At 45.7% G+C, this 25,502-nt stretch overlaps 2 protein-coding genes across 2 annotated transcripts; both read left to right on the forward strand.

The window, feature by feature from the left end:
- On the forward strand, window positions 1-9,977 carry GPN3 (GPN-loop GTPase 3). The gene is made up of 8 exons (XM_083717636.1): window positions 1-141; window positions 1,253-1,361; window positions 3,384-3,551; window positions 4,136-4,260; window positions 5,722-5,837; window positions 7,699-7,795; window positions 8,408-8,536; window positions 9,520-9,977. The coding sequence occupies exons 1-8, from the start codon at window positions 94-96 to the stop codon at window positions 9,580-9,582; spliced, it is 855 nt and encodes a 284-aa protein (XP_083573762.1). The 5' UTR covers window positions 1-93; the 3' UTR covers window positions 9,583-9,977.
- Window positions 9,978-13,730: 3,753 nt separating this feature from the next.
- On the forward strand, window positions 13,731-23,712 carry ARPC3 (actin related protein 2/3 complex subunit 3). Its single transcript, XM_083717782.1, has 7 exons — window positions 13,731-13,883; window positions 17,157-17,256; window positions 18,447-18,523; window positions 19,836-19,904; window positions 20,547-20,673; window positions 21,528-21,622; window positions 23,435-23,712. The coding sequence occupies exons 1-7, from the start codon at window positions 13,878-13,880 to the stop codon at window positions 23,495-23,497; spliced, it is 537 nt and encodes a 178-aa protein (XP_083573908.1). The 5' UTR covers window positions 13,731-13,877; the 3' UTR covers window positions 23,498-23,712.
- The last annotated feature ends 1,790 nt before the right edge of the window (window positions 23,713-25,502 follow it).

Consider the following 25,502-nt stretch of genomic DNA (forward strand, 5'->3'; position numbering starts at 1 on the left):
GAAGTTGAAGCGCGTGCGCGCTACGGATGGCCCGTTGGGTCAAAGTAGTGGCGCTCGGTCTTTTCCAGGAGCTGCGCTCGAAAGGAGGCCGAGATGCCTCGCTATGCGCAGCTGGTTATGGGTCCCGCGGGGAGCGGGAAGGTGAGTGCGGGCCGAGGATACTTTGGCCTTGTGGATACTTTGGCCTTGGCTCGAGCCCTGCAAAGGGGCTCTGCTGCATTAAATTATCCTCTCCAGCTTCCCAAAATTGCCGTCCTTGCTATGCACAGCAACGCAGTTTATAGCCGATGTTCTTAAAAGCTTATTCTTCCTTTTCTGTCTCTTTAAGGGGTTTTACCCCTCGTTAATCGATTTTTGAATTATCAATGAAATTAACAATATTGAAGCTAACAAAACAGTCGTCGAAAAGGGAATACAGAGCTTGGCAAATAAAGTCGTTGTTGGCTCGCCCAGTCTGATAAAGTCACTGTTCCAAAAAGTGGCATGTACAGTATTGATGGCAGACGAAAACCACTTTCAATCGATTTTACCAAAGTAAAAGCTTCTTAGCATATTTTCGTTTTTAAGTGCTGCTTATTCCTGCTGCTGCTCTTCAGATGTTTTGGACCAGAACTCTCATTGGCTGGGGTTGGCGGTATAAATAAAAAAAGGAACAGTGCAGCAAAAAAAGCAGCAAAAATTTAAAGGGATAAAACTGAATGAAGGGGGGGGGGACTGGCAGGGATATCATTGCCTAGAAAAAAATAATAATGCCTAGAATCTTTCCTTTTAAAGTCCAAACTTGGTGTTAAAAAGATAGCCAAATGCAATTGAAACTGGGGAAAATAATTCCGTAAATGGGGTGGCAGCACTGAGGAGGTCTTCTGCACAGTTCACATGGTAGAGACACACAGATGAGGCCTTGGGTGATCTTGTCACATGGACAGGCTGATGTAGAGGCAGCTGTTTCTTCAGAGCTTTTCAGAATACCCATTTTCTCTGTAAAATTAATAACCATGGTGGTTTTCATAAAATTTAAACAAAATTCCTGTAAAACCGCCTGATCATGCCTATCAGGGACCCAGATAGATTGTGCTCAATGTTATTTGATGGAAAGCAAATGACTGCCCCAAATGACATGTTCCAAAGGAGACTGTCGGCAGAGATGTCTCAATTATCTCCTCTCCTCAGATGTTGGATTCCTGCCCACTGATAGAAACTCTCCTGGTGGCTTTTGCTAGTTTGTTAATGCTCTGGATTTTTTAAATTCCAGAGCACTTACTGTTCCACCATCGTCCAACACTGCGAAGAACTGAATCGCTCGGTCCAGGTAGTGAACCTTGATCCCGCTGCAGAACACTTTGACTATGATGTCATGGCAGGTAAGGCCAAGGCTTGAAGCATATAGGGATGCAGCAGGTCATGGATGCTTTCGTTGTGATCCCTGCATTGCAGGGGGTTGAACTAATGGTTCTATGATAAGAAGAGGCTTGCTGAATTTTGTTCTCACAGGATGAGTGCAATAGCAGCCTCCCACTCAAGTTCCCCAAAAACTGGTATTTTCTGCAATGCCCCTCCCTGCACACAGACCACTCACCTGGGAATCTCTGGAATCTTCCACCTCCCACATGTTGCAGCTACTGAGCACCCTTTTCACTTTTTCTGCCCAATTATGAAGCCACCACCCCCTCTTATTCTATAGCCGTTCTAATACTCTCGCTTTCATCTTCACCTCCATGCCTCCTTTTTTCACAACTCCCCTTTGCTCACCCCCGTTTTCACCTTCAGCCCCATATTTCTCCCTCCTGCTGCTTCCTTATCTCAATTCCCACTTGTACACAGACCACTACCATTTCCATGCTGCCAATTCTCCTATTCTGTGGCCTCTTTTGCACCCTGCCCCCATGATGATACATGTTATTGTATATTTAAGATGAATAGAGTCTTTAGTGCAAGCCTGTCAGTTAGCTTGTTTAAGGTAAAGGTCAAGGCCAGTCGTGTCCAACTCTAGGGTTGTGCGCTCATCTCACTTAAGAGGCCGGGAGCCAGCGCTGTCCGCAGACACTTCCAGGTCACGTGGCCAGCGTGACGAAGCTGCTCTGGCGAGCCAGCACCAGCGCAGCGCACGGAAACGCCGTTTACCTTCCCGCTATAAAGCGGTACCTATTTATCTACTTGCACTTAGGGGTGCTTTCGAACTGCTAGGTGGGCAGGAGCTGGGACCGAAAGACGGGAGTGCGCCCCGCCATGGGGATTCGAACCGCCGACCATGCGATCGGCAAGTCCTAGGCACTGAGGTTTTACCCACAGCGCCACCCGCGTCCCCTTGTTTAGTTAGAGGTTAAATTCAGTTGATGTACATGTTTAGGTGTTTGGTTGTTAATGAAATATCTCTGCTAAATCACTTCATTGAATCTGGAACTGCATGTTGAAGATAACACATGGTATCAGGAGTAAAATACGTTGTGTGAACGTACTAAGGAATATTTGAGGGCTCCATATCCTTTATCTCTCTCATATGAGGCAGCTGAGAATTGGCAGGGGGAGACAGTTTAGTGCAGTTGGACATTGAGGTCATCCTCCTCTGAGGGTCTTTGCTGGTTCCCTCACTGCGAGAAGCAAAGTTACAGGGAACCAGGCAGAGGGACTTCTGCGCCCTCCCTGTGGAACGCCCTCCCTTCAGATATCAAGCAAATAAACAACTATCTGACTTTTAGAAGACATCTGAAGGCAGCCCTGTTTAGGGAAGTTTTTAAGGATTGATGTTTTTATTATATTTTAGATCTGTTGTAAGCTGTGTAGAAATAATAAAATTGTTGTTGTTGTTAACAACAACAACCAGAAGGGATGGACACTGACATATTCTTCTTCATTTCTCCTAATGCCCCCTTGTTGCTCCTTCACAGCACTCCAAATCCCTCCTTAACCCCATCCACTTGCCTCCTCCCCAGTTCCTTCTCTTCAGCTTTCTTCTCCATCTACAGAGCCCTAAAACACACACTCTGTCACACACACACCTTTCTTCCTCCCTACCTTCCACATGCCCCCTCATTCTGTCAAATGCCACATTTCCCTTCACCCACTTCCACATTCCCTTTCCCCCATTCCTCCTTTCTCTTCCCCAGTTGACTAAAACTGTCATGCACAGAGAAACCCTTCTCCCAAGTCATTTACTACAGACATGAGGCTCCTCCTCCTCCTTCCTGCACCCTCCTCCTTTTCCTGCCCCTGCCTTTTGTATTTTTATTTGTAAGCCACCTTGAGTTCTAGTCCAGGGAAAAGGCAGGATGTAAAAAAACATAATGCACACAAGAGAGAGAGAGAGAGAGAGAGAGAGAGAGAGAGAGAGAGAAATATCAAGCAAAACTGTTGTGTTCCCCCTCCCTTTTTTGTTTTTGTTTCAGATATCCGGGAATTAATTGAAGTGGACGATGTCATGGAAGACGATTCTCTAAGGTTTGGCCCCAATGGTGGCTTAGTATTTTGTATGGAATATTTTGCAAGTAACTTTGACTGGCTGGAAGGATGTCTTGGCCACGTGGAAGACGATTATATACTCTTTGATTGCCCAGGTGAGCAAAGAATTTTAAAATAACAAAGGGAAACAAAAGCTTAGTACAGTTGTGGGGGGAGCCCTAGTACACACACTGTGGGGGAGGAACCACTGCTTTGCAGTAGAGCCCTTGGGAGCCCCTCCAGGCCCTGCCTCCTTCCACTAGCCAACCCCTCCCTCAGCTCTCTTCTGCACCCTCCTTAGGTGCTTTTACCTGGCTGGAATCTGGCCTTGAATTGTGATCATTCCTCTTGCTTGCCTGAACAGAAAAAGATCTGGTGTGGTGGCGGGTGTAGGGGCTTTAGAAACCCAATTTGGCTTTTTTTGTGGCTAGAATGTCACCTGCTCTATAAGGGTAAAATTCATGCCTGTTGCTCTGAGTCTGGACCCCACTTGCTTTCCCCTTTGTCTTTAAACCAAAAAAGTCATTTTTGCCTATTTCTGTTTTCAGTTCTTAATTATATATTGTTGTTTTTATTGGTCTCAAATAGGTTGGCTGTTTAAAAAATGAAGAGGTTTAGCTACCTTGAACCTTTTATGGAAGGGCAGGGTGCAAGTCCATGAAACGAATACATTTCTTAAAAGTTGTGACCCCTTCCTCAGGTCAGATTGAGCTCTACACACACCTGCCAGTGATGAAACAGCTTGTCGAACAGCTTCAGCAGTGGGAGTTCCGCGTCTGTGGCGTTTTTCTCGTTGATTCTCAGTTTATGGTGGAATCCTTTAAGGTAACTTATAATTCTGCCCACCCGCAACAAGTGACAAATCTAGACACACACCCCTTTTTTCTTTTTATAGTCTTAACACAATTTGACATCTAAATATGACTCTGAGGCAAATTAACCTGCTGTCTTAACCATCTGGTTGCTTGCTTTCTTGTATTGCTGTAGCAACTGGATTTCTGGACAGTGGAAGACTTAAGACTTTGCGCTGGTTCAAGTGGAGCCCCGATCTCCATCTCCCCCTCCCACCGCTGGGCCAGTGCCACAAAAAGTCTCGCTGTACCATTCAGACACCAGTTGATGAGAACATAAATAAGAGCAGTGCACCTGGTTTTGCCTCAAGGCCTATCCTTTTCCCACAGTGGCTTACCAGATGCCTATAGGAAGGAAACTTGCAAGCAGGACCTGGGTGCAGCAGCCCTCTTCTCCATATGTGATTCCCAACAACTGGAATCAGAGAGTTGGAAGGGGGGACCCAACCCCCTGGAATATGCAGCTGCCCATACAGGGATTGAACCTGCAACCTTGCTGTTATCAGCACCACACTCTAACCCAGGGGTCAGCAACCTTTTTCAGCCATGGGCTGGTCCACCGTCCTTCAGACCTTGTGGGGGGGCCGGACTATATTTTGAAAAAAAATATGAACAAATTCCTATGCCCCACAAATAACCCAGAGATGTATTTTAAATGAAAGCACACATTCTATTCATGTAAAAACACCAGGCACAAATAACCCAGAGATCCATTTTAAATAAAAGGACACATTCTGTTCATGTAAAAACACCCTGATTCCCAGACCGTCCGCGGGCCGGATTTAGAAGGCGATTGGGCTGCATCCAGCCCATGGGTCTTAGGTTGCCTACCCCGGTTCTAACCAACTGAGCTATCCCGCCTCTGATATTGGACATAGTACATAGCCTTATCTTCCGTGAATTTGCCTAACCCCATTTTAAAGCTGATAGCCACCACTTCCACTTTTGGGGAGTGAATGTCATAGTGTAACTATGTGTGAACCATTACCTTTTGTGTCTCCTGAATATTCCAGCATTGAGCATCATTTGGTTCTGGTATTATGGGAAAGTGTGGAACTTTTCTCTATCAGCTTTCTCTACATCATGCATAAGTCAGATGGGCAGGGTACAAATAATAACATCATCATTATTATCATCCTCTTACTTGCCTGTTCTCTAAACTGCAAAGTCCCAATTTTTGTAAGCTTTCTTCACAGGGGAGTTGCTCCACCCCCTTGATCTTTCTGCTTGCCCTCTTCTTCACCCTTTCCAGCTCTACAATATCCCTGCCTTCATCTATCCCTTGCGACCTCCAGATGCCACCTATTTCACCCTGCTGAATGGCTGGCCTGAGACATCTCTGCAGCAGCGGTTAAACAGGTGGCATTTTCGGAACGGGGCACCTTCACATCTCTTCTCAAATTCCGTTCATTTTTGTGTGTTTCCCTCTTGCTAGTTTATTTCCGGAGCCATGGCTGCCCTGAGTGCAATGATATCACTAGAGATTCCCCAAGTCAATGTCATGACAAAGATGGACTTGCTGAGCAAGAAAGCCAAAGCAGAAATTGAAAAGTAAGCATGTGGAAATGCAGGCTTTTTGCCTCAATGTTGTGGGGCTAGATCTCGTGTTTTATTATTTACGTAAATTATACACCGCCTCATATTTCAAAGAAAAATCTCTCAGTGGTTTGTAACATCCTAAAATGTCAAAAATAAAAGTCAAATACCAAAATACAGGGTAAAAATGAAATTTTACAGCAGCATAGATATCAGTTATGTAAAATATCCTCTTAAATAGTAATATAAGATGAAACAAATAAGATATAGGGAACACAGTAACAGCTAGAAGATTCAGAATACCACAGAGACAACCACCCACCAAATACAGAAGACTCTGTTTGTAGGTAGCAGCAGCAGCACATTCAATTCTGCCACAATCTCAAAGCCTCCCTTGTCATGCTCTGGACGAAATCCTGGCATGAGGCTCAGGCTGCCCTATTTACCACATGTTTGGCGGAAAAGCTTTGTGTTTAAGATGACTCTTAACTGGAAAAAAATTAATGGTTAAGCGATGCAATAATAAAAAGGCGAAAGGAATGGGATGAGAAGGAGAAAAAAAGTACTGTATTTTTCCGTGTATAAGACTAGGTTTTTTTCTTTAAAAGTAATGTCCAAAATTTGGCGGTGTCTTATAAAGGGGGGCCATCTCCCCCCATTTTCTTAAATCGGAGTCCCCAAAAATAGGGGTCGTCTTATACATGGGGGCGTCTTATAAACAGAAAAATATGGTAATTCCCATCCCTTTTTGTATGTAGCGAAGTTTATATAATTGAGACCTATCTGGGAAGGAAGGGACCGAGTGGCAGTTTGCAGTCCTGAGCAAGTTCAATTCTTGGCATCCCCCAGTCAGGCTGGGAATGACCCCTGCCTGAAACCCTAGACAGACACTGCCAGTCAGTGCAGACAGTGCTAAGCTAGACGCACCAATGAACCTGTCTTAGCATATGACAGCATATTCCCAACCTGTCACTACCAACTCCCATCAGCTCCACCTTCCAGAACTGTCCAGGATAAAGTCCGCCACACTAGAAGACTTGAGTTCAGCTTCCAATGAAGGGAGAAAAATGCAATAATGGAAGGGAGGGATGAAGATGTTCCCCACCCCCAAAATAAAAACGAGTTAAAAAAAGTCTATAGTGGTTCAGAAGAGCAGAAAGGGCTAATTTCTTGCCCTTCAGATGTAGTTGGATTAACTCCAGCTAACATAGCCAGTGGTTAGGAATGATGGGAGTTGGAGTCCAGAGGGCAACAGGTTAGCCACCTGGAGATATAGAGCATCTTTGTACATGTGGTGGAGGTTGACATCTGGTACCACTCACAAAACCTCCAGGGTTGGGTTCTTAGCCCTGTGACAGCTTGCAGTGGTTTGTGTACCTGGTCCTGTGCAGTTATTTGTGAGGGGAAACGGCCCTGGATTGCCGCTTAGGGCAGGGACGAACTTCTGGGATCTACTTACATGTTTGTTTGTTTACTAGAACGCCAAGATCTGCTGAAGCAGAGTCATTTGTCAAAGATGTACAGTTAGAATCCAAGCAGGTTGCTTGTGGTATCAGAACTGAGCTGAGCTCGCAGTTCCATCTCACACACATTCACACATATCCACTCTTGACTAGCACTCTTCATTTCAGCTGCCTGACTTAGGTGGGGAAAGTTGTTCTGTTAGCTGCCGGGAGTTGTAAATGCTTGCTGATAAACTGCAAATCACTCAGAGATCTACCAAAAGCTCCTCATCGACTTCTTTCCCTGTGTCAGGGAACACACATAGAAATTTTGGGGTGGGGAGTAACTAGTATAAGGTGCAGCTAATGGACAGTTAGTATGAAGATCTTCTCAAACTGCTGTGTTTTTTAACTTTTCAACCAACACCTTCCAGGTATCTGGACCCTGACATGTATTCTACACTGGAAGATTCTACAGATTTGCTCAAAAGCAAACGGTTTAAGAAGCTAACTCAGGCGATCTGTGGGTTGGTAAGTTGATGTGTTTTAAGATCCCGCAGTGGAGATTAGTACAGTACAGTTATAGCTCTGCAGTTGATACCTTAAAATTGCCACCTGCAATAACCCAATGCAGTAGCTTCTAGTTGTTGTTTTTTCTAGTTCTTCCTTTGCAGCTCTGGCTTTAATTTAAGCCACAGCTACAACGGAAGATTCCTGTTTCACAATTTTCCTGTTTCATCCACACCAAGAAACTGTGGTTAAGTCCCAGCTTCAGAACAAGCCAGGACCATAAGCTGTGAAGTTGGTTTGAGATCTGGTATTTTTGCATAGCCAGTAACCATGGTGTCCTGGTTTTGATGAAACAGGAAACCGTGGCTAATTGGAGACTTCTGCACCAGATCCAGGTGTGGTGCAAAGGGAGGAGAGAAGAAGGTGGACCTGCAAACAAAAGGGTCGTTCATAAACTGGCTTGATTCACAATACAGTTGTCGGCCCATTGCCTATTAAAGCAGACTGCATCAGCATTAGTTGCCTCTCCCACTTGTAAAGCACTCTGGGGCTAAGCGTTTTGCTTGTTAACTGTTGCTGCTTGAAGTCGTTGCCACTCACTCTCTCCACATCTGTTTATTGCCTCTTTTTTAGATTGACGACTACAGCATGGTCCGTTTTTTGCCATTTGATCGCTCCGATGAGGAAAGCATTAATATTGTACTGCAGCACATAGACTTCTCCATTCAATATGGGGAGGATCTGGAGTTCAAAGAGCCAAAGGTAAAAAGTTCCAAGGTCCTCCTGCAACATTAGCTAGGCTTCAACCAGCCTTGAACATTAATACCACAAATCTGCCCTTAACCATTGTGGCTAGCAGCCATTGATATGATCTCCCTCCAGTACTGGCCACGCCCAGGAGGGGTGACCTTTGTGTCAAGGTAGACCTCAGCCTGAAAAGTGTTAGCTGCTGTTCGGTTGTGGGGGTGTTAACCAGAATAACCCTGAATTTGCCCCCTAAAAAGCATAGTCTCATGCATGAAGTGCCATTTTGTTCAGTGGAGTTTATTCCCAGAGACACGGGTGGCACTGTGGGTAAAACCTCAGTGCCTAGGACTTGCCGATCGCATGGTCGGCGGTTCAAATCCCTGCGGCGGGGTGAGCTCCTGTCTTTTGCTCCCAGCTCCTGCCCACCTAGCAGTTCAAAAGCACCCTTAAGTGTAAGTAGATAAATAGGTACAACTTTATAGCAGGAAGGTAAACGGCGTTTCCGTGCGCTGCGCTGGTGCTGGCTCGCCAGAGCAGCTTTGTCACGCTGGCCACGTGACCCAGAAGTGTCTCCGGACAGCGCTGGCCCCCGGCCTCTTAAGTGAGATGGGCACACAACCCTAGAGTCGGACACGACTGGCCCGTAAGGGCAGGGGTACCTTTACCTTTATGCATGTACAGGGTTGCCATGAAAGAAGGCTGATCCAAATTGTGGGTGTTGCATCTTATTTTGGGGTCCATTCAGCATGTTCTCCATCTTCTTTAAATCTTGTCAAATGGTGAGAGAGACAAAAGAAAAGACAACCTATCACCATTTTCAGGTAGAAATATTTACTCTGGTGTCCTCACTGTGGATTATGGACCATAAGAAATTTTGTGTGTGTGTGTTGGGGAAAAATCACAACAGGGTTTCTTCCTTTTTTTGACAGTGTGTGTATCTTTTGCTATCTTGAACTACTCAAAATGTTGAAGGTTTGTGTGTGTTTTTCCCCCAACAGGAAAATGAGGAAGATAAATCATCTGCTTTTGATGAATACTTCCAAGATCAAGTGGACGAATGAAGATTTAAGGGTTTATTTTGTAAAAAGAAAAAGGACTCTTCAGATTTTCTATGCATTGTGTTTTGAAAACCACAAACTGCTTGATAAATCTCAGGCAGCAATTGAAGTAGGGGCATTTCTCCCCACCACAAAGCGTTTTAATATGTGTATGTGTGTGTAATACATTAAGTGTATATAATGCCACTTCACACAGTTGTATTATTTGTAGAAGTGACTAGGCAAAGAAGGAGCATCGTGAGAAATAAATTATTGACTCTCTGCATTTCTTGGTTGCTTACTGAGCTACAAAAAAGATGGAGCATTTTCATTTTAGCTTTGTAACCATTGATGGTGGTATTTTCTTAAGCAGCTGGAGCAAATATGTACAAATAAATTGGGAGTGTGTTTGAAGTGAACTGAACTGCAGTGCTGTGGTCCTGCTGCTCAGCGCTGCCTTTCTGTGGTTTGTGAAGGACAGCAGCTTTTAACAAAAGAATTCTCATGTATATTCAGGTCATTCCCTCCATGGCCCATGCTGAAAATTAAGACAGAACTTTCCCTCTCCTTAGCCTCCAGTAAAACAGGGGTGGAGGAAACTTGTTGCCCTACAAATGATGTTGGACTCCAACTCCCATCATCTCCTGCCCATTGGTCATCCTGGCTGGGGCTCAGGGGGTTGGAATCCAGCAACATCTGGGGGACAACAGACTTTCCATGCCTGCACTAAAAATTATTTCCCACAATCCAGCAGAAGCAGTCCCTGCATTAACTATCTTTTTGCTTCTTCTGCATGCCTGGGAAGCATCCTAGGCTATCTGGTGCACGCCTAGCTAGGCGTAAGTTCCATTGAACTCCATGGGGCTTCCTTTTGAGTACACCCAGAAGGCTGCATTGTTAAGTCAATAAAGAGGTCAGTGTAAAGTAACATCTTAGGCTGGACTCTGGAGCAGGAAGGGCTGCGTCAGAAATGCTGTAATGGCCTTCAGTAAGCCCCACTTTCCAACCTCAAGGCACCTCCTTCCCCACTTATAGATGGGTGGGGAATAATAACAGTGCCCTACCTTACAGGGCAGGACACGGGTGGCACTGTGGGTTAAACCATAGAACCTAGCACTTGCCGATCAGAAGGTCGGTGGTTCGAATCCACATGACGGGGTGAGTTCCCGTCGCTCTGTCCCTGCTCCTGCCAACCTAGCAGTTCGAAAGCATGAAGTGCAAGTAGATAAATAGGTACCGCTCCAGCGGGAAGGTAAACGGCGTTTCCGTGCGCTGCTCTGGTTTGCCAGAAGCGGCTTAGTCATGCCGGCCACATGACCCGGAAGCTGTACGCCGGCTCCCTCGGCCAATAAAGTGAGATGAGCGCCACAACCCCAGAGTTGTCTGCGGCTGGACCTAATGGTCAGGGGTCCCTCTACCTTTACCTTTAAGCCCCACTTTGCCAACTTCAAGGCACCTCCTTCCTCACTTATAGATGGGCGGGGAATAATAACAGTGCCCTACCTTACAGCGCAGGCACGCCAACTCCTAGGGGCCAATACAGTTTCAGCCCCCCCCCCCGTATTTTTTGAGGCATTTAGCTCTGCCACCTGGCTCCTTGCAGCGTACGATGTCAAGGTGGCCATGCCATGACGTCATGATGTTGCACGGTGTCAATCCGCTTCAGAGGATGACCCCTCTGTTACAGGGTCACTGTGTGGATATATGGAGAGACCTTCCCCAGTTCAGGAGATGGTGGGACTCAAAGAGAGCCTCTCTTTTTGATCTTAATGAGACAGGCTCATGTGAGAGGAGCTGGTCCTTTGGAGGGGGGGGAGCCTGTGACCCTCCCTATCCTGCTGGACTACTGTTGGCCATGCTGGGGTGCTGAGGCTGACACAAGCCCAACAACACAGCCTCCTTGACCTTGCTTTAGATATCATGGATCTAAGCAAGCAACCCCTTGTATGCAAGCTTCACTCAACTTGTTGGGACTTCCTTCTGAGTAGACCTGCACTGCCGGACCCCCATTCACACATCCTCTTGCTCTCCACCACCAGCCCCATTCTCTCCTAGATTCCTTGCTCCTGATCGACAAGGTCTGTGCGTGTTTAATTCAGATAAATATGAACAGAGCCAGCCCTACCATTAGACAGAGTGAGCTGGCAGGTGTTGGGAGTCACCCCAAACTTGTACAGCCTCAGGTGTGATGAAGGATGCTGTCCTTTCAAAATCATTGAAATAAGATCCAGCCACCAGTCTAGTTGGCTTCTGTACAAGGAATGGGGAGGACCAGCCCTGACTATGAGAAGTGTTTTGGTGACAAGTATGGTGTGTAGACGCAGTTTTGGTGACAAGTATGGTGTGTATGGTGTTTAGGGACGCAGGTGGCGCTGTGGGTTAAAGCCTCAGCCCCTAGGACTTGCCGATCGAAAGGTCGGCGGTTCGAATCCCTGCGGCGGGGTGCGCTCCCGCTGCTCGGTCCCAGCGCCTGCCAACCTAGCAGTTCGAAAGCACCTCCGGGTGCAAGTAGATAAATAGGGACCGCTTACCAGAGGGAAGGTAAACGGCGTTTCCGTGTGCGGCTCTGGCTCACCAGAGCAGCGATGTCACGCTGGCCACGTGACCCGGAAGTGTCTCCGGACAGCGCTGGCCCCTGGCCTCTTGAGTGAGATGGGCGCACAACCCCAGAGTCTGTCAAGACTGGCCCGTACGGGCAGGAGTACCTTTACCTTTACCTTTATGGTGTGTAGAGCAGGAGTATCTGCTTTTGGATCCCTGCTCAGCAGTGAAGCTCAGGAGGTAGTGTCAACCTGGCCTACCTTGCAGGGTTCTTGTGAGGAGAAAATTGAGCAATATCACATACACTCCCCAAAGCTACTTAGAAAAAGGGTATGATGCCAATGTGAGAGATCAGGCGGTCGATCATGGGCAGGCCCTGGTCGATCCTGGTTGGTTACATGATCTCCAGCAATCGCCTCGCCACCACCCTGAAAAAACTGGCTCACCCGTCTCAAATACAGCTCAATCACTGCCAGTTTATTTATAGTGGGAGTAGATCGCAGTCTCTTGGAAGGTGGACACCCCTGTGATAGATAAAGGGGGGCTAAGCCCTGCTTCCTCATGCACTGGCTCTTTGATGCATAGCTGTCAACTTTTCCCTTTTCTTGCGAGGAATCCTATTTGGAATAAGAGAATTTCCCTTAAAAAATGGGAAATGTTGACAGCTATGTTTTGATGGTCCAACTCTCTCTGCCCCCTCAGAACTGTACATATTAAATCCTATTTGCATTGCTGCAATGTACAGTTTTCTGTGTTGTTAAAGAAGAAGAAACAGCAAATATTGATGTAAGCTTCTGTGGGGAAAACAAATGTGGAGCCTGACCTGCATGCACATTTACTCAGAAGTAGGCACACCAGAAGACTTACACATTACTTAGTCATGGAGCTTCAGTCCTAAACTGGGTTTCTCAGAAGCAAGCTTAATTTAGTTCAATGAGATTTATTTATTTTTTAATTTCTTTTTATTGAGTTTCACTTAAATAACCAAAAGAAAAAACAAAACAACAGTTTCAGAAAAAAGAAGGGGAATATATATATATTACCATACATAACACAAAAATAACATCAATTTCCGTTACAGTTCTTTGTCTTATTCCTTAATTCTTTATATCTTTAGATATTTAGATCTTTCCTCTACACACCTATTGACCTCCTTCCCTCCCGATTTCGGGCTTCTTGGTAAAAAAAAATATTTTTTTTCCTGCAGCTAATAATTGTTAATGGTTTGCGCATCGTAAGGTTTATATCAGACCTGCTGTAGTTTTTAAGTTTCTATAGTTTCCTTCAATATATACCATAAATTTATTCCAATCGCTAATAAACTTTGTATTTTTTTGGTTTCTAATTTTTTGTTTTGTGGGGAAAACAAATGTGGAGCCTGACCTGCATGCACATTTACTCAGAAGTAAGCACACCAGAAGACTTACACATTACTTAGTCATGAAGCTTCAGTCCTAAACTGGGTTTCTCAGAAGCAAGCTTAATTTAGTTCAATGAGATTTAAAAGAGGTGGTTGCCTTTTTAATTCCTGTATTATTGTCAATCATTAACAACCCCACATACCGGGGCGTAAGCTGCATGGAATTCAATAGGACTTGGCTTCTGCTGCCCCCTGCTGGCTCCCCGAGTCCCGCTGCCTTTGCCTCGCCTGCCTCTCACTTCCTGCCTGGGTGGAGCAGGAAGGGCTTCGCATTTTGCAAGATTTCGCTGCCTTGCTCGCTGGAAGGGCGCCTCGCACCTCTCCTTCCCGGGTCGCTTTGCACTGCTGCGCCCCAAATATGCCGGTAAGGGGAAAGATCCGCGTTCCTTTTAGAACTGCAGCTGGTCCACTTGCCTAAAACAGCATTTATTTATTCTTTTAAGTGTTAGTTCATAGGAATTTTTAAAAACAGGAACTGTGGGCGTGAGATGCTGGGCCCGGGGAGAGATGGAAGGCGGTCTGCTCATTGAGCCCCTTTGATTTATCCCTGTGATCCAGAACGTGCGCAAGGAAGCCGGGGTGTATTTTTAAAACCCTTCCCTCCCCACTCGGGGTATAGATCCATTTGGGTTTCTAATTTCTGGGTCTCTGCGCCCGGATTAGCCTTGTGTTGTGAATTGCTGGCGATGTCAGGGGAAAGAAGAACTTCCTTATATGGCCAGCGGGTTTTTCTTTTCTATTAAAAAAACACCATCCTCTCTGCGGTGGATGATTCGCACTGCAACAGCCTTGTTGAAAAATAAGGGATGTGTTTTTAATGTGCATCAAATAATCACACTCGGCAGCAGTAAATTCACAGGGCAAAGGAAACGTCAGTTGCTCTTTCTTTTTTAAAAGTTGCTATTTGAAAAACATTGACCCAAATACAACTTTTGATACCTGTAGTCCTGTGTCTGGACCTGTGGGCTGGAGGTTACTAAAAGGACGCTAGGCTGATACCTTGATCCAGCCCTGGTTTGCTGGGTCCCCTGTGAATCAGTACCGTTTATCACATTTCTTGGGGTTTAAAAGACTGGCATTTAGAAGACATCTGTAGGCAGCCCTGTATCAGGATTTTTTTAGTGTTTGATGTTTTATTATGTTTTTATCTATTTTGTAAACTGCCCAGAGTGGCTTATTATTATTATTATTTATTTAACTGTACTCATTTGCCCCAAATGACCTACATCGACCAGAGCACCAGCTACAGTGATACCTTGGGTTAAGAACTTAATTCGTTCTGGAGGTCCATTCTTAACCTGAAACTGTTCTTAACCTGAGGTACCACTTTAGCTAATGGGGCCTCCCGCTGTCACCGCACCGCTGGTGCGCAATTTCTGTTCTCATCCTGAAGCAAAGTTCTTAACCCGAGGTACTATTTCTGTGTATCTGAAGAAGTGTGCATGCACACGAAAGCTCATACCAAGAACTAACTTAGTTGGTCTTTAAGGTGCTACTGGAAGGAATTTTTTTTGTTTGGGTTAGTGGAGTTTGTAACCTGAAGCGTATGTAACCTGAGGTACCACTGTACTTTAATGAACACCTTATGTTTCACTCTAGACCAGGTGTGGGGAACCTTTGGGTCCTCCAGATGTTGCTGAGCTTCGACTCCCATCAGACCCAGAAAGCAAGGCATATTGCTAAGGATGATGGGAGTTGTAGCTCAGCAACATCTGGAGGACCCAAAGGTTCTCCCCCCATGCTTTAGACACATTGACTTCTGTATTATGTGGGTTGGTCCTGCCTAGCAGCAGAGGTTGGACTTGTTGACCTTCTCACCCAGGGGTGGGAAACCTGACTCTGTCGTAAGACTCCAACTCCCATCATCCCCAGTTATTGGTTTTGTAGACTGACACTAAACCTCTGCTGCCTTGCGGGATATCTTTGCGGTAGGCAAAGGCTAAGGAGTAAGCAAACCCTACACGAATCCAGAGTGGAGTCCCTAAGGCGGTTGGATGGCGTCTTGTACGCCTCCTTCTGGCAACTCCTGCAGCCAAGCTGATGCCAAACGTCTTGCTCTGCTTTCCTTTGGACCACATCAGTGAGGCTGAGAGGGGGGTCTTGCTGTCTGGGTAGCCCAATACCTCCATGCACACTGCCCAGGCTTGCGCCCCAGGGAGGTTACATTGGTGCTGCTATTGCAGCAATTTGCATTAACCCCCAGAGGTGCACTCCATTGTCTCAAGATGCCAGCAACAAGGCTGAGACTAATCAGAGTTGGAGCCCAAGGATATCTGGAGAGCCATGACTTACCTATTCCACTGAGCAGCTGAGTAATTTGAGGGAGTGAAGCCCATCCCAGAACAGGGGTAGACCTTGAAATATTTTGGACTACCAGCCCCATTAGCATCAACTGGTTTAGCCAATGCCAGTGAATAATGGGAGTTGTAGGCTACAGCATTGAGGGTCCCACACTGGCTACCCAATGCCCTGGAGCAAGAATAATATAATAATTCCAATTGTAGAGTTGGAAGGTACCCCGAGGGTCTAGATCAACTCCCTGGAATGCAGGACTTTTGGCACGTGGTTCCCTATCCAATTTGAAACCATAGCGGATCCTGCTTAGCTTTGCAAACATGCTAGCAGTTTTATTGCTGCACCACAAGGAGGAGAATGCTTAGGTGGTTGTTACTTTAAAAGTTGCTTTATATTGGGTCAGATCATTGGTTCATCTGTACTGTACTGTCTACACTGGGGAGAGACAGGCCCCAGGCCCCTCTCCCCGGCCCTCAGGATTATTCTCAGGCCACACCCCTCGCTGGAGCTTCTTCATGCTCTCCTTGAGTACATTTGCTTGGCTGGAAAGTGTGTGACTTTAACAGAGGATGGAGAAACCCTCTGACTTGTGTGTGGCTAAAATGAAGCCTCTCATACGCAGGAAGGAGGGGCTTCCGCTGCCCTGCAGACTTTTGCCCCTGGCTCTGCCTACTGCTGGTATGTGGCCCCCGGAAAGTTCCCCCACAAGGGTATGCGGCCCTCGGGTTAAAAAAGGTCCCACTGTCCCTGGCCCAGCTCGACTGGCAGCTGCTGTCCATGGTTCCAGGCAGGGGACACCCCTAGTCCTACCCAGAGATGTCAAGGATTGTAGCAGGACCCTGCTCCTCGCAAGGCAGATGCTCTGCCAATGAGCTGTCTCTTCCCATGAATGCTGCTCTTTGCCGCTGCCTCTTTCCCATTTGCTCCCCTTGCTGGAAGCAGACAGAAACAAAAACAGAGAAAGAAGATATTGGAGGACCTGGCAGTTGTTAACCCAGGTGGCACTCAGGTAGCACCTTTAATAACTGTGCAGCAGAAGAGGGGATTTCAACAGGTGTTGCTTTGGGAAGCAAGCTTGAACCTGCTGCGATCCCCACTTCTACACAACTAGTAAAGGTGCAGGAGCTCTGCCTTCATTTCCACTTGGCCACATGACTTGTGGGCCAGGAGGCCAATATTTGCCAACCCCTATTCTAACCTTTGGGTGCTGTGACCGGCTAAAGAGCCTCCAGGGACTGGGGAACTTTGATGGTTCTGTACATGTTTGGGAAAGCATAGAAACAGCTTTTCTGTGTGCCTGTGGCTTTTTGTTACTGATTATCCCTTCTCTTCCCTCTTACAGGCTTATCATTCTACTCTTATGGACCCAGACACCAAACTGATTGGGAACATGGCGTTGTTGCCTATCAGGAGTCAGTTCAAAGGGCCGGCACCCAGGGAAAGTAAGTTCACAGCAGGCCTCAAAAGGGTGTTTTCCGCAACATGGAAGGGCTGTCCCTCAGTGGTAGAACATCTGCCTTGTACACAGAAGGCCCCAGGTTCAATCTTTCAATAGGACTGGAAGGGTTTCCCTGCCGGAAACTCTGGAGAGCTGCTCCCAGTCAGTACACACAGTACTAATCTAGGTGGACCAAGGGCCTGGCTTTATATAAGGCAGCTTCTTATGTTAGGATCCTGAAGTAGTTTATTATTTGTATCTGACAGTGTTACCCCAGCCACTCTGGGTTGCTTGGGAACTACACTTCCCAGGATTCTTGGGGGGAAGCCATGACTGCTTAAAGTGGTGTGGTACTGCTTTAAAGGTACACTGCAAATTGGGTCTAGAAAAAAAAAACGCCTATGTAAACAAATGTGTTCTTAATAGTTCTCGGAAGCACCCTGATAGTGGGGTAGGAAGAGGTATTTCTAAGAGGGGACTCCCCGACAGAGAAGTCCCCTTTCTGTGTTGTTGTCAAGCAACATATTTTGAAAAGCAGCACCATTAATGAGGCTTAGGGTGCATGTCAAAGCATTCTGTGTAGGCATGCATTTCACATGGGTACTTCCTGAGCTCTGTATTCTACCTATGTAAAGGTAAAGGACCCCTGACAGTTAAGTCCAGTTCCGGAGGACTCTGGGGTTGCAGCACTCATCTGGCTTTATAGGCCGAAGGAGCTGACATTTGTCCGCAGCCAGCTTCCGGGTCATGTGGCCAGCATGACTAAGCCGCTTCTGGCGAAACCAGAGCATCGCACGGAAACACTGTTTACCTTCCCGCCAGAGTGGTACCTATTTATCTACTTGCACTTTGACGTGCTTTCAAACTGCTAGGTTGGCAGGAGTTGGGACCGAGCAACAGGAGCTCACCCCATTGTGGGGATTCGAACTGCCGACCTTCTGATCAGCAAGCCCTAGGCTCTGTGGTTTGGAACATAGCACCACCCTAACCTTATGTGTATTATTTAAAGTACTAGAAGCTGAAGCTGCAATCCTTTAAGATGCATTCTTAGCTGGGAGTAAGTCCAGTTGAACGTGGTGGGGCTTACTTTTGCATTGTCAATCAGACATCTTCAGGAGTCAGCTTGCATTTCTGGGATGCCTTGTTTTCTTATAATATTCTGAGTACATCTATCTTCTTTCTCTTTCTTGGTAGCAAAAGATACAGACATCATAGATGAAGCCATTTACTACTTCAAAGCAAATGTCTTCTTTAAAAATTATGAAATCAAGGTAAGGAGGATGGAAAAACCTGCTTTAAAATGCTTGCTGTGCATTCTGGAGGGCCAGGGACTTGTTTTCGGAAACATAGGGTTGTATCTACTTGGAGCTGACCCATTGACATCAAGGGGCATGGCTAACTTAGATCCATCAATTTCAGTGGTTCTGCTCTGAGTAGAACTTAAATGGACACAACCCAAAGAAAATAAATACAGACATAAGAGTGACTTAAGTACCCAAAAACAAAACAAAACAACCTGTGATTTGCATATTAAAGGGATCAGTTGCTCCTGCTATTAGAACAGCCCTGCTGGAAGGTCCCCTTATCCAGGGCCTCTTTTCTCAAAATAGGCCAGCCAGAAGGTTCCAGCAGGCCCCCAATAAGGGGAAAAGGCAATTTCCCCCGTCAGCTGGTGTGTGGAGGTTGACTGGATCTGGATAAGGAGGCTCCATTTTGCATCCATTTTGCGATGAGGCTACATTTTAATATTTTAATGTTTCAATATTTTAATGTTGTATTTTAATTTTGTTTTTAAGTTGTAATCATTCTAGATGAGAGGAAATAACTTGCTGAGATAATTAATGAAATTGGAAGGTGGGAAGGGGGGTGTGGGGAAGTCAATGAAAGAAGGCAACGAAAGTAAGGGTATGAAATTTGAGATGTTTTGTTTTGTTTTTGTTTTTATGTGTGTTTGTGTGTTAAAAAAGTTGAAAATTCAATAAAAAATTATATTAAAAAAAAAATAAGTTGTAATCATTCAACTTGTTTTTATTATTGCTTGTAAGCTGCTCTGAGCCCGGGCTTGGCTGGGGAGGGCAGGGTATAAATAAAAAGTATTATTATTATTATTCTGGCTAAGAAACCTGTCCCCTGTTGTCTGATCCCTTTTTAAAGTCTTTTAAAATATTGATGCAATAATCATGTATTGAACAAAGACATTCCCAATGATTTTCAATCAGCTCTAGTATTATAGAAGAGGAACGGAGTGTGTGTCGAATAATCCCCATGCATGACGTTCACACGATGAGTGGCAATGCTTAGGGTTCACTTGTTTGAATCCCCTTACTCCCACTTTGTCTGTTTCATCTGCTTTCGTATTGCTGTTTTATTGGCTCTAGGCTGCATTTTTAGTAACTATTTTTTTATTTTAAAAGGGTTGTATGCTGCTTACAGATTTTAAATAAACAAATAGAGACTATGGCGCCATCTTAACACAACCAGGAAGTGCCAGCTGGTTTGGGCAAACTAAGATTGCAGAAAGAAGTGAATAGAAGAGATATTAAGTTTTCCCAGGAGATGACTTGGATTTATTTTTATTTTTAGAATGAGGCCGACAGAACTTTGATCTACATAACACTCTACATTACGGAGTGCTTGAAAAAGCTGCAGAAGGTAACAGCATTGAAAAGGGCACTGGCGTTGTCTGCCTCCATGAACTTTGTCTGTCAAGGGTAATGAGTCAGGATGTTGCTTTCATTCCCAGGAAGCACCGGTGGGGAGAATGCCTTTGGGTCCCCCACCCGGCTTGTGATCTTCCCAGGAGTAAATGGTTGGCCACAGTGAGAACAGAATACTGCTTTCGGACCCAGCCAGGAGGATGTTCCTTATGTGCTGAGAGCTGGTTGTTGCTTTTAAGCCGAATGAAAGAAAAGTTTAAAAACAATAAAATATAAATGTATTATTTTCCTATGTCTGTCCTTTTTGGGGGTGGGGTTGAAAAGCAAAATAAAATTGTAACCTTTCTTAGGGATTACACACACACACACACACACACAGAGAGAGAGAGAGAGAGAGAGAGAGAGAGAGAGATTATTTATTATGCAGAAATCCTAGCCACAAAAGTGCTAATCACCACTGTAGAGTTTTAGCTCTTAAGGCTGTAGCCCCAATTCGGAGCAAGTCCCTTTGAACACAGCAGAACTTGCTTCCGAGTAAAGACACATAGGATCCTGCTGTAATACTGTGTGTTGCGTGTTCATTATGTTTTGTGTTGTCTTAAGTGGCTCATTCTTCTTGTTCTCTCTTTTCCTCCAGTGTAATTCCAAAGGCCAGGGAGAAAAAGAAATGTATACATTAGGAATAACAAATTTCCCCATCCCGGGAGAGCCAGGATTTCCACTGAACGCTCTCTATGCCAGACCTAGCAGCAAACAGGAAGAAGGTAAGGGCAAGGTAACAATGTGGACTGCAAGCTTGAATTGGTGGATTTAATCCATTTACAGCTGAATCTTAAACATGCTCATTCATCAGCATTACTGAATTAAAGGGGGCTTACCTCTGGATTAAGGGTGTGCAGTATAGGATTGGATCCTTCCTCTCATTGCATTTAGAGTAGGACACAAAGCAGCTTCTGCCCCCATTTCTCCACAGCTTCATTTTCAGTGTTCATTTTCTTCTCATTTTCAGTGTTCATTTTCCTCAAGCTTCTACTCTTTCAATCTTGCGCACCTACAACTTGATTTAGAGGTCTGGGTGTGCCTGTGCCCCATGCAGTCTGATGGAAAGAGCAGCTCTGCCTGGGCAACGGAATGTGCAGATGGGCTTTCTCCATCTGATCGGAGAGACATTTCAGGGCAGCTTGCTGCATATGAACCGGCATCACTTTCCTAGGAACCACAGGCTTCAGGTGTTCACTTAGTCCAGCAGAGAACATCCCAACTTGTTTTGCAGGGAGCTTTCAAAGAGAGGAGAGGAGCAAAGCCAGCAAAACCACCTTTTGGGAGGTGGCATAGGAAAACTAGTTGCAGGGTGTTGAAAGTATTATTTGGGAAAGCAGGACACCATGAGGCTGTTTAGTATGAGAATGGGAGAATGGGAGAAAATCATTTAACATTTTTTTTTGTACTTGTTGTGTGTATATATTTAATGTGTTTATATCTACTGTAAATTTTTGGGATCAACAGATAAATGGAATTATTATTATTATTATTATTAAATTCATCAAAACCATGTGACTGAATGGGAGCTATAATATGATCTGGCCTTGGTTGTGGAGTGTACGTCTTTGTTTTTCAGAGATTATGAGGGCCTACTTGCAGCAGCTGAGGCAGGAAACCGGCCTGAGGCTTTGTGAAAAGGTCTTTGATCCCCAGAGTGACAAACCAAGCAAGGTCAGATATTGATCTCCTCTGTGACTTGGCTCTATTTCGCTAGGAGTGGCTCATCTGTGGTGTGGTGGGGACTCCTTCAGTCCCAGCCAAGTTAGCCATCCTTGTCTTAGCAGACTCCTGACAGAACAGAAGTGCTTCCTTTCTGCCAGGCCTGGGGAACCAGTGGCCTTCCAGATGTTGGACTACAGAGCCCATCATTCCTGATCACTGGCCACCACACAGGCTCAGGCTGATGGGGGATAAAGTCCAACACCTTCTGAGTGTCACAGGTTCCCCACCTCTGCCTTATGTTTTTTGGGTTTCTAGAAGGACCAGCGGAATTTGGCAAATTATTCATATATTTAAATTTGGCAAATTATTCATATATTTAAATTAAAATCCTCTGTTCATATCTATGTATCAGTTGTGTACATCCATGGCAAAGCCCTCAAGGTGTTGGATTCCCAACCCCCCTGCCTCAGCAAGCATTGTCACTGGTCAGGGATGATGACAGTTGCAGTGCAAGGACACCTGGAGAGCCCCAGGCTGGGGCAGGCTGTTTTATGGCATTGTACCTTAAGCCGTGCGCTGCTCTGGTTCTCCAGAAGCGGCTTAGTCATGCTGGCCACACGACCTGGAAGCTGTATGCCACTCCCTCGGCCAATAAAGCAAGATGAGCTCCGCAACCCCAGAGTCGGTCACGACTGGACCTAATGGTCGAGGGTTCCTTTACCTTTACCTTACCTTAAGCCAATTGGATAGGGTGTGGTATATTACCAAATAAATACAGAGAGTCTATCGGTAATCAGGGTGTGTTTTGTATGACTATCTTTTTACTTTACAACATCTAGCTAGAGCAGAACCATACTTGATTGCAGAGCCAGGATGGCTGCCAAACAGAAGCTGTGTGTTTAGTTTTTCCCGAAAGTCTCTTGTGGGAGATCAGAGGGGAACGTGGCACACAGCTTCAGTTTTTCGCAGCAGCCTCATGTCTGCCATCAAGTCTAGTTATACATGGGGCTGCCTCAGTTTGGAAAGCAGCCAGGTTGATCGGTGCAAGGCAGTTTGAGCATATAACGCTAATCCTGACCCAACTGTACTGGCTGCCAATTAGTTTATGGGTCCAATTCCAAGTGCTGGTTTTGACCTATAAAGCCTTAAGTGGCTCAGGACCGCAACACCTCAAGGACTGCCTCTCCCCACCTGAACAACCCTGGACCTTGTGATCAGCATCTGAGGCCCTTCTTTGTGTGCCTCCTCCATGAGAGGTCTGGAAGGTAGCAACATGAGAACAGGCCTTCTCTGTGGTGGCTCCCCATTTGTCGGAGGCTCGCCTGGCACCATCATCACATATCTTTAGGCGCCAGGCAAAAACATTCCTCTTCTCCCAGGCCTTTGGCTGGTTAAACAATCTATGGCCTTTTAAACTATGGAGGGGGTTATTATTCTGTATATTATTATGTTAAATATGCCTGTGTTTTAAAACTAAACTGCCCTGTGAAGGGCAGTATAGAAATTTATTATTATTTTTATTATTTATTTTGTGAAGTAATTTACAAAACATTGTGAAGTAAAAGCACAGATAATACTAACCCACAGTATGATGGGATGTCATCTCACTGAGATGTTACACCAGCCAATCACATGCTCCTGGTGTGACAATGTCATGTCACATCATGAATTTTGTTAGATGTTAATGAGAGATCGGGGAGTGTAGGGATGTATTTTTCACTGTAATGTCTTTGAAGACAAGTTGCAGGGTGGAAACCTGGGTGTATTTCCACTTCTTCACTCCATTTTCACACCTTGTCTTCTTTTCCCTTTGTCTCCTAGTGGTGGATGTGTTTTGTGAAAAGGCAGTTCATGAACAAGAGCCTGTCAGGACCAGGGCAGTGAAGAGCGGCGCATGGCTGTCTTGCCAAAGCACTTTGCTGCCAGATGTATAAAATTTTGCCTCTGTTTTAATATATGTTTTCTACCGAGAGAGAGAATAAGCGCTTCTGTGGGGGAAAGATACCCACCGGTGGATGAAAAGGTGGAGCTAAAATCATGTGCAAACCTTGCTGAGCTGGAGCTTGATGACGATGAGGAATAAAATGTGGTTTCTAGCATCGTTTTGGCTGTTCTTGTGTCTTTGACAAAAATGGGCGAGGAACCTTTAGGCCCTGGGTCAACTGTGGCCCTCCAAGCCTTTTTGTCTGGCCCTTAAGATTCTCCCCACTGGCCTGCTCTGTATTTTTTTTGCTTTTGCCTGGCTGGAGTATGTCCATCAACTATGATAACACCTCTGACTTTTATGTGGCTACTTTACAAAAGTAAGAGCCACGTCCCCTGCTTTGCCCACTTCTGCACTGCCTGCTGCTTTCATATTGTTCCCTTTAAGGTTCCCTAGGAAGGGATGCGACTCTCGGGCTGCAAAAGGTTCTCCACCCCTTTCAGACTGTTCTGGAGTACCCTGGAGACCCCCAGAAGCCTATTGGGGAGGTTCTCAGCTGGAAGATCAGCAGCGACCAACAAGTTTCCTTGAAAGACAGCTGCTTTCCCAGCACTGCGGATCTCCCTGCACAGCTGGGGCACATGCTCAGTTGGGCTGTGAGCATGGCTGCAAAGCCCAGACACCAGTGAACTGCGTGACCAATAATACATCCCAGGATCTTTTGGATTCTATGGGAGACAGGCTAGCCCATCCCAAATGCTTATCTCAGTTGGCAGCCTGGGAGGAGCAGCAAAATCAGGACACCCACCCCAGTGCACACCACCTGTGTGTCAGAAGGAGTGTGGCTGCTTGTCTGTTGCTGTCACACTGCTTGAACTTCCATTGCTGGCAGTTTTGTGGCCAGGCAAAACCACACAAGCTGCGCAACAGCTTCTCCGCGATGCCTGCAGTAAGTTGCAGCAGGGTAAAGAGGATCCCTTATCTGGGGTGCTAAAATGGCTTGGGCCAGCCCTGGAGATAGGCTGGGGGTTGTTAAACAAACCAGCAAGTGTGGGCAAAGGATTCTCTTCTTGCTTAAGAAGAGCAAGGTAAATTTACTTCAGGGGTTGCCAAACTTTTCAGCAAGTGGGCATTTTTAGAAATCCATGAGTGTGGATCCCAAAATGGCTGTTGTGGGGGGGGGGGATATGGCATAACACAATGGCAGCTGCAGGATGTGTGGCATAATGCAAGAAGGCTGCCATATCTAAAAGAGCAGAAAAAGACGGGTGCACAATCTGCTGGGGGCACCCTCTGTCCTCTCACGCACCAGATTTTTTAGGGGATATTTATGGAAACATGCTGTGGCTGCCTAGCTAGTGACCCCTGACTTAACTCATAACATAAAATTTGGAATGAGTTGAATAGCTTTTCAGACCAGACAATAAATCAGCTAGAGCCAGCGAGGTGCCGTGAATAATGTCAGACTAGGACCTGGGAGAAACCAAGGTTTAATTCCCCACTAGGCAGTGAAGTTCACTGAGTGGCCTTGGGCCAGTTACAGACCCTCAGCCTGGCCTACCTCCCAGGGTGGTTGTGAGGATAAAACGGGAAGAGAGAAGCATGCACGCCAGCTTGAGCTCTTTGGGTATAAATATAATGAAATCCTGCAACAAAGCTAAGCAAGAAATGTGCCTCCATAACCAAATATATTTAAATGATGCTAGACTAGATGGGACCCAGCAGGACTCTGATGTTCTTACTCTTGAGGAACCCACCTCACAAGAGGCTTTGAGGCAATTTTTTTCTTTTCAACACCTTTGAATTTGTGCAGCTTTTTAGTAGCTGATTTTTACCTTCCCGTTCCTTGTTTTGTATTAACATCTCCCCTTTACTTATTCATGTTCTACAGTTGTGTTTTAGCAGTGAAATCTTAGGAGAAAGTCCTATTGTTGTGTCAAATTAAAGACGAGCAGTGTTTGACCT

The sequence above is a fragment of the Podarcis gaigeae genome (genome assembly GCF_964106915.1).
Source record: "Podarcis gaigeae genome assembly, chromosome: 16".
NCBI lineage: Eukaryota > Metazoa > Chordata > Lepidosauria > Squamata > Lacertidae > Podarcis > Podarcis gaigeae.

What these genes read in the sequence shown, in the direction of transcription:
- GPN3 (XM_083717636.1), top strand. Translation starts at nt 94, where the DNA reads ATGCCTCGCTATGCGCAGCTGGTTATGGGTCCCGCGGGGAGCGGGAAG. An exon ending in TGACTATGATGTCATGGCAG is followed by an intron (nt 1,362 to 3,383) that starts GTAAGGCCAAGG and finishes TTTTTGTTTCAG; the next exon opens with ATATCCGGGAATTAATTGAA. An exon ending in TGGAGTTCAAAGAGCCAAAG is followed by an intron (nt 8,537 to 9,519) that starts GTAAAAAGTTCC and finishes TTCCCCCAACAG; the next exon opens with GAAAATGAGGAAGATAAATC.
- ARPC3 (XM_083717782.1), top strand. An exon ending in TTAAAAATTATGAAATCAAG is followed by an intron (nt 18,524 to 19,835) that starts GTAAGGAGGATG and finishes TTTTATTTTTAG; the next exon opens with AATGAGGCCGACAGAACTTT. An exon ending in AGAGTGACAAACCAAGCAAG is followed by an intron (nt 21,623 to 23,434) that starts GTCAGATATTGA and finishes TTTGTCTCCTAG; the next exon opens with TGGTGGATGTGTTTTGTGAA.